General features: G+C 43.9%; 1 protein-coding gene across 1 annotated transcript in view; it reads left to right on the top strand.

Annotated features, from left to right (window-relative positions):
- nr4a3 (nuclear receptor subfamily 4, group A, member 3) overlaps nucleotides 1-7,500 on the top strand; it is an 18,960-nt gene that overhangs the window by 3,913 nt on the left and 7,547 nt on the right. Inside the window, exons 2-3 of the mRNA XM_030784442.1 lie at nucleotides 1-589; nucleotides 7,242-7,371. The exon at nucleotides 1-589 is cut by the window's left edge and continues 265 nt beyond it. Of these exons, the coding sequence (XP_030640302.1) occupies nucleotides 1-589; nucleotides 7,242-7,371 (719 nt within the window). The remainder of the gene's footprint in view (nucleotides 590-7,241; nucleotides 7,372-7,500) is intronic.

The following is a 7,500-nucleotide window of genomic DNA, read 5'->3' on the forward strand; positions in this document are numbered from 1 at the left end:
GGAGTCCTACCCGCCAATGGGACAGGCCGACGACGCTATGGCCGGCGGCTCAATGTACTTTAAGCAGTCCCCGCCTTCCACGCCCCCTACGCCGCTACCCCCTGGCCCCCACGGGACCTCATTTCTGTGGGATGACCCTCACGGTCTGCCCCCCGTCCCTCAACCCTGTCTGATGGAGGGGCCGTTGAAGAGCCCTCGATTCCCGCACTTCTACGAGCAGACGCAGCCCGGCGTCCCCGCCGCCTCCGGTTACGACGCGGGCATGGGCCTGCCCCTGAGACCGGAACGTTCTCCCTCGTCCGCCGCTGCCCCGCACCCAGCCGGCCTTGACGCGCCGACGCACACGCACGCGCACACGCACACGCACACGCACTCCCACATGTACTCGCTGAGCATGGGGAAGCCGAGCGGCCTGCCGTTCCGCTCGCTGGGAATGGGGCCCTGCCCCCCCACGCTCCTGGGGGAGAGTTTGCCTTCACCCCCGAGCCGGTCCAGCTCCGGCGAGGGCACGTGCGCCGTGTGCGGAGACAACGCAGCCTGCCAACATTACGGCGTTCGAACCTGTGAGGGCTGCAAAGGGTTTTTTAAGGTAAGAGCACACACACACACACACGCACACAGTACACGCGCGCGCACAATACGCAACATTCACAGTCCTACTGAATAAACAAAAATAGAGAAATGGGATACAGATATGGAAAAATATGGAAAAATATTGTTTGCAGTGGCCATTTTAAAAGACACCATGTCATTACAATATCCTTTTTCTTTATTTAGAGATGATCGGTTATTTTTGAGGCTGTTTGGATAACAAAATAGTAACCCAATACGAACTAGAATCAACATAAAGGTGATTTTCAAGAAAAATAAAAGCCAGATAAGGGTGTCATACACAGACTTTACACAGAGAGTAGGCAGCACATATATCTTGTATTCTGAAGCACATGTTTGATAGAATGGAGTGAATTAAAGAAAATGAGAGAACTCAGCTGAGCAGACTATATTGACTTCCCCTGATAATGGTGATTTTAAAAAAAAAATGAATTAAATATTCATTATTCATTAAGTGAGTAAACATATTGTCGCTATCTTCTCATAACATTTAAGAAGAAAAAAAAAGAATCAGTGGTTAAATTCATTTCTTTTGAAATATTTGAAGTGTTGATGTGTGGTACAACATGCATGTTCAAATTTTATTGTTGTAGTTGTGATAAAAACTCAGCTCTTATGGACTTCCCAGTAAAACAGAACCTGCACCATACCATTTTGTGTTACTGGTTCGTGCGTTTTCACCAGATTGATTTGTCCATGTACAGCAAAATCTTTTGTGTAGTTGATTGTGTCCATGAGTTGTACGATTGTGCGTTTGTAATTAGATTGCTTGCCTTGCAGGGTGGTAGGTGTTTGTGATATTTTTTTTTTTCACACCCTATTTTTTGGGGGGGGGGGGGGGGGGTTGTTTGAGAAGTGTTGTCTTTGTTGTGAGTGTGGTTAATTGCGGTGTAATTATTAGTCATTGGGCTTATTTCTGATGTTAATGGGACACTCTGATGAATTACTCTGTTCCCAATGGTCACACCCCCTATTTTTGAACAAGTGTTTCAGGGTTAGATGGCCCATTGTTACACAATTAGTGAGCGTTTTTCAACAAGGTTACAGCCAGACATGTATGTTTTTCCAGGAGACATGTATGTGTGTGTGTGTGTGTGTGTGTGTGTGTGTGTGTGTGTGTGTTTGTGTTTGTGTGTGTGTGTTTGTGTGTGTGTGTACGTGTGCTGACTATATCCAATCAGCCATTGTTCTAGATTTATAGAGAGGTTTATTTAAAGTGTTAAAGGTCACACACTGTATCTCTCCCACACACATTTTCCAACATATGCATTTACACACACACACACATACACATGCACACACACATGCAACCTTGCATGCACATTCATGCATGCCCACAAAACATGCCAAAGTTCATCAAAACAGCACACAGGCCTTAACACACAGTACAGACAAAGTGTTATGCACAGAGAGTCTGGGAACAGTGAACAGTATGTAGTTTTACAACTGAGTTGTATATTAAATGTCACACTGTCAGGATACGAGAGATACTGGGTCTACCTCTGTGTGTGCGCACGTGTGTGTGTGTGTGTGTCTGTCTGTCTGTTGTGGAATATCAGTGTAGCATTCGCTGTGTGTGTGTGTGTGTGTGTGTGTGTGTGTGTGTGTATGTGTCTGTCTGTTGTGGAATATCAGTGTAGCACTCGCTGTGTGTGTGTGTGTTGGTAGCATGCTGTTGTGTTACAGTTTTGCTCAGTGTTTTTGTTAAAACCCAGACCTCACAAGTGTGTGTGTGCGTGTGTGTGTGTGAATGTGTGCATGTGTGGGCGTGTGTGCGTGCGCGCGTGTGTCTCGCTGAGAGCTCTCACAAATCGTCTGACCGGCGGTTGCCACGGCGCCTGTGAGGGTCGTCTCCCCCGGCGACCAGTAAGAGGTGTGACAGCGGCGCATACTTAAAATACAACAGCCTGGAGCTATAGCCAAGAACACACACACACACACACACACACACACACCCAGCACACACACAGCACACACACACTCAGCACACACACAGCACACACATACACACACACACACACACACACACCCAGCACACACACAGCACACACACACTCAGCACACACACAGCACACACATACACACACACACACACATACACATACTAGACTGACAGCAAAAGATAGAAAAGGAAGAAACCCCTGTTTAAGAGCTTTATAAAGGAAAAAACCCAATAAAATCAAATTTGTTGGAAAAAGTTTGCTTCATGTGACATGAAGCATAATAAAATCACATTAGTTCTACTTGCTTTGTCAGGACCTCACTTTGCTCATTATTTATACACTGACAGAAAAGACAGAGAGAGAGAAATAGAGGAAAGGAGAATGTGTCTTAAGGACATAGAGCATGAGCGTGTGGTCAAAAACTGTGTGTGTGTGTGTATGAGAGAGGGAGAGAGAGACAGAGAGAGACAGACAGAGAGAGAGAGAGCGAGAGAGAGAGAGAGAGAGAGAGAGAGAGAGAGAGAGAATCAAGAAAGAGATAATTGAATATGGCCAGTGGTCTGGTACTGAAATAAATTATCCCTCTTTTCAATTACTTTCACAATTTGTTTTTATTTAGTAATTAATAAAAGCAAGGCCTGTTAGGCCCCAGGCCTTAGCAGCCAACAGAAAAAGACACACACGCACAGAGTCACCACAAAGCCCATCAGCATACATTAACACACAAGGACACACACAATCAGTTAATTATTTCTGATAGCACATTAACACACAGTATTAGCAGGTGAATTTTAATGTACGAACTGGCTTCGCTACGTTAGTGTTTTTTCCCCATTGTCTGGTGACCGGCATTTCGTTAACATTTTAGACCTGGGTTTCTCAAACAATGACATTGCTCATAAAATATTGAATATGTATTGAAATTTTATGCCGTTGTTTGTTTAAAACTTTTGGTGTAAATGGAATGTTCCTACTTGTCTCCCATTTCATATTTTCAGGAGATAATTAGTTTCTCGCATGCAGAAAAGCCATGTTTTTCTAAGTGTTTTTCTATTTTTCAATACAGTATATGACGCTGATATAATTGTTAATAATAACAAATAACAAAGGAAATCCCAGCGCACTCTGAATCAGTGCCCGTCTCTCTCTTTCTCTCTCTCTCTCTCTCTCTCTCTCTCTCTCTCTCTGTCTATTCCACTCACTAACTCACTCTTTTCATTTTCACCCCATTCTGTGGGTTAGTCGCAGGCCGGGTGACTCATAGGACAGGGTGCGTGAGAATATTTATTTTTAAATATTTACCTAACGGTGAAATGGGAACGACTAGCTCATTCACAAAACCTCAGTAAGCCATTAAAGTTGGGGAAGAATTCTAATAAAAGAATCCATGCAGAACCAAGCTTTTCCGTCAACGCTTCCCTTTGAAAATAGAATACGTTTAAATTATAGTTCTCACTTGGCACTCAATCGTGTGTGTGTGTGTGTGTGTGTGTGTGTGTGTGTGTGGGTGTGTGTGTGTGTGTGTGTGTATGGATGTCTGTGTGAGAGAGTGAACACCTTTTAAAAAAAGTGAAACTCTAAAGGTCAAATTTTTTTTTTTTATTTAACATGTTTACACCCAGACGCTGATTATCTTTGTACTCTAAACTAGACACAACATGCATAGCCACACACACCCTCAGACTAACCGAATCTATCACATGGCTACGGAAGGATATGAGGTCAATTAACAGATGTAATATCGGGAGAGAAAGAGAGAAAGGCAGAGAGAGAGAGAGAGAGAGAGAGAGAGAGAATAAGAGGAATACGGATTGCAACTTTTAAACAAACACACAAACATATAACAGAAACCATCATACGCACTTAACCAATTAACACTGACCCAGTTCTAGCCCTTCTCCTCAGCTTGAGTGTGTGCACGCGCACATACACACACACACACACACACACACTATTACACAAACAATTCTAATTACAGTATCCGAGGAGAGAGAGAGAGAGAGAGAGAGAGAGAGAAACGGTCCGATAGCCACTGATTCCGGGTGGAGAAGAAGAAGAGGAGGAGGAGAGGGGGGAGGAGAGGAAGGAGGGATTTGAGGATGGATGAATGAAGGGTCCCGCAGGGCTTTAGCTTGTTCGCGGGGACCATTAGCACACGTTCCATGTCATGAATCCACAGCCTCATGTCTCCACCAGCCCCTGGGATTTTAACACACACACTGGACAGCCATGCGCGCGCGTGTGTGTGTGCGTGAGCGTGAGCGTGTGTGTGTGTGTGTGTCTGTGTGTGTGCGCGCGTGAGTGTGTTTCTTTCTGTCTGCTAGAAAGACAGCGCTTTGAAGTCTGGTTTTTCCAGTTTTTTTAGTTTGTTTCTCAATTTAAGTTAAACAGGTTTTTTGAGTTGAGTTTTGTCTGGAGATGATTGTATGAATGTGTTTCAGTATGAGTGAGAGTGCGTGCACTCACGTGTGTGTGTGTGTGTGTGGGAAAAAGACAAAGAGGGAAAGAGTGTGATTACTGATGTTACTTTCGTATTTGCCAATCAGTGGGACAGATCATTAAGCCATGTACACCTGTCCAAACAAAAATGTCAACACATGTAATTACCTGATGAGAATTATAACATGCTTTAAATTCACACACGCACACACACACACACACACATACTAGACTGACAGCAAAAGATAGAAAAGGAAGAGAGAGAGAGAGAGAGAGAGAGAAAGAGAGTCTCCGTAACAGCAAATACATCACAGTCATTGGAGTTTATTTCATTTTACAGATGAGATCATGAGATTTTCATTCATTGAATGTGTTCGTACGTAAATAAAAAGATCTATTTGTGGTCTGAACTCCCTGTGACCGGTAAAACTTGGAGACAGCCAGACCATACAGACAATAAAAAAAGAGTGGGGGGAGGGAGAGAGAGAGAGAGAGAGAGAGAGAGAGAGAGATTTTTGTTATGTAAAATGATGAGTCTCTTGAAAGTGTAGGATTTTTTAAGAGGTATCGCTGCAGTAAACGGGGGTAAAACAGTGCTAATGTGCAGTTTTACATCTGTTTGTCAAAGTATTGTTGTTTATGACACCATTCATTCTTTTATCATATAACTCTCTGTTAAAGTCAATTTCCACGGGCGAAATGACACGATTTTTCTTTTTTTTTTTTCTAATCCGTCTAAATTAGCATAATTTAAATAAATTGTTCAACATATGTAAATAGAAAATCTGCTAATTAGATTAACTGGTGTTCGCTCATGATACATCTTTAATAGAGACTAACGCGATGGCTGTGTGTGTATGTGTGTGCGAGCGCGTGGGTGTGTGTGTATGTGTGTGCGAGCGCGTGGGTGTGTGTCTTCAGAGTAAGATTTCAGATCAAATTAGGTAGCGGAAAGTCTGGTCTTTAACCCGACTGCTGTCTCGCTTTGTTTCCAATCTATTTAGTGAAATAACAGGGACGTCACATACCACATGAATTCAGTGGTGTGTGTGTGTGTGTGTGTGTGTGTGTGCATTGTCTTAACCTGATGGTTAAGTTTCTGTCTCGCGGAAAGGGACACGTCGTGGGGTAATTGTTCGCTTATTGATATCCTGCAGGGAGCAGCCACGCGTGCTGATTGGATTGATTTGTTTTGATTGTTTTGATCAGAGGCGCTTAGAGTAAAGAGCGCGCGCTCTCCCTCGTGAGCCAAACTGAGAGGAGGTGGGAGACAGGCGTTGAACTGTCAGGAGCTACGTATGCGAGGAGTCACAGTCTCTGATTTAAGCAGTAACTGGTTCTCATAAAATATGAGATAACTTGAAAAGTCAGAAGGGAAAAAGAAACTAAAGGTTTTAATAAAGACATTGCTTCAGTTCCAAACGAGGTACAGGCTGCGTAGTTTTCAATTAAGGACATTAAAGCTGTTTTTTTAACCTAACTGGTAGCTAATTTAATAACTGTAAGCCTACAATGAAACGGGTATTTTTGATGTAATTACACTGTGATTAAATGGTCCGCAGATGTAGCTCGTTAAATTTTTGTTTGTGTTTGTTTTGTACATTATCTTAATGACCACGAAACTCACTGGTCGCACGCATGGATGTTCTGACTTGGATTTGTTGCCTCAGCATGTGCGCTTCCTTACATTTAAAACCTTTCCGTTACCGCGCGAGGAGCATCTAATAAGTTCTCCTGTTTTTCCCCTCTCGCGTTGAAACGGTGTTGACTGTGGGACCGCGCGCAGATCGTTTTGATTTCATTTTAATAAGGTCAGTAATAATCGCGCGGACCCAGCCGAGGAGAAAACAACCCCCAGAGGGCTCATGCAGAGGCGCGATCCGCCAGAAGCCCGAGGTGCCACGAGCTGACCCGCGAGTTTCACAAACAATTTTATCACGCGGCACTGGCTGTCTCGCGGGAGCGGCCTCAGCACGCTCTGCGCTGATCTTCATTGTCAGCGGCTGCGCGCTAATAAAATTGTCCCTCCTGCGGGCGAGGCATGTCGGGAAATTAATTTTATCTAATTATCCTGATGGAGCAGGAGCTTTTTTACATTGTAATTAAAATCTGACCTGCAAGCTTCCTTTTTAATTCTTAGCAGAAGAAAAAAGGAGAATTAAATTAAATAAATAAAGAGTTTGCTCATTGTTTCTCTCTCTCTCTCTCTCTCTCTCTCTCTCTCTCTCTCTCTCTTTCTTTCTATAGAGGACAGTGCAGAAGAATGCCAAGTACGTGTGTTTGGCCAGTAAAAACTGTCCCGTGGACAAAAGAAGACGCAATCGCTGCCAATATTGCCGCTTCCAGAAGTGCCTCAGCGTAGGCATGGTGAAGGAAGGTAAGACACACACACACACACACACACTCACACACACACACACACACACACTCACACACACACACACACACACACACACACACACACACACACACTCACACACACACACACACACACACACACACACAC

Source organism: Chanos chanos, chromosome 9 (genome assembly GCF_902362185.1).
Source record: "Chanos chanos chromosome 9, fChaCha1.1, whole genome shotgun sequence".
Taxonomy (NCBI): domain Eukaryota; kingdom Metazoa; phylum Chordata; class Actinopteri; order Gonorynchiformes; family Chanidae; genus Chanos; species Chanos chanos.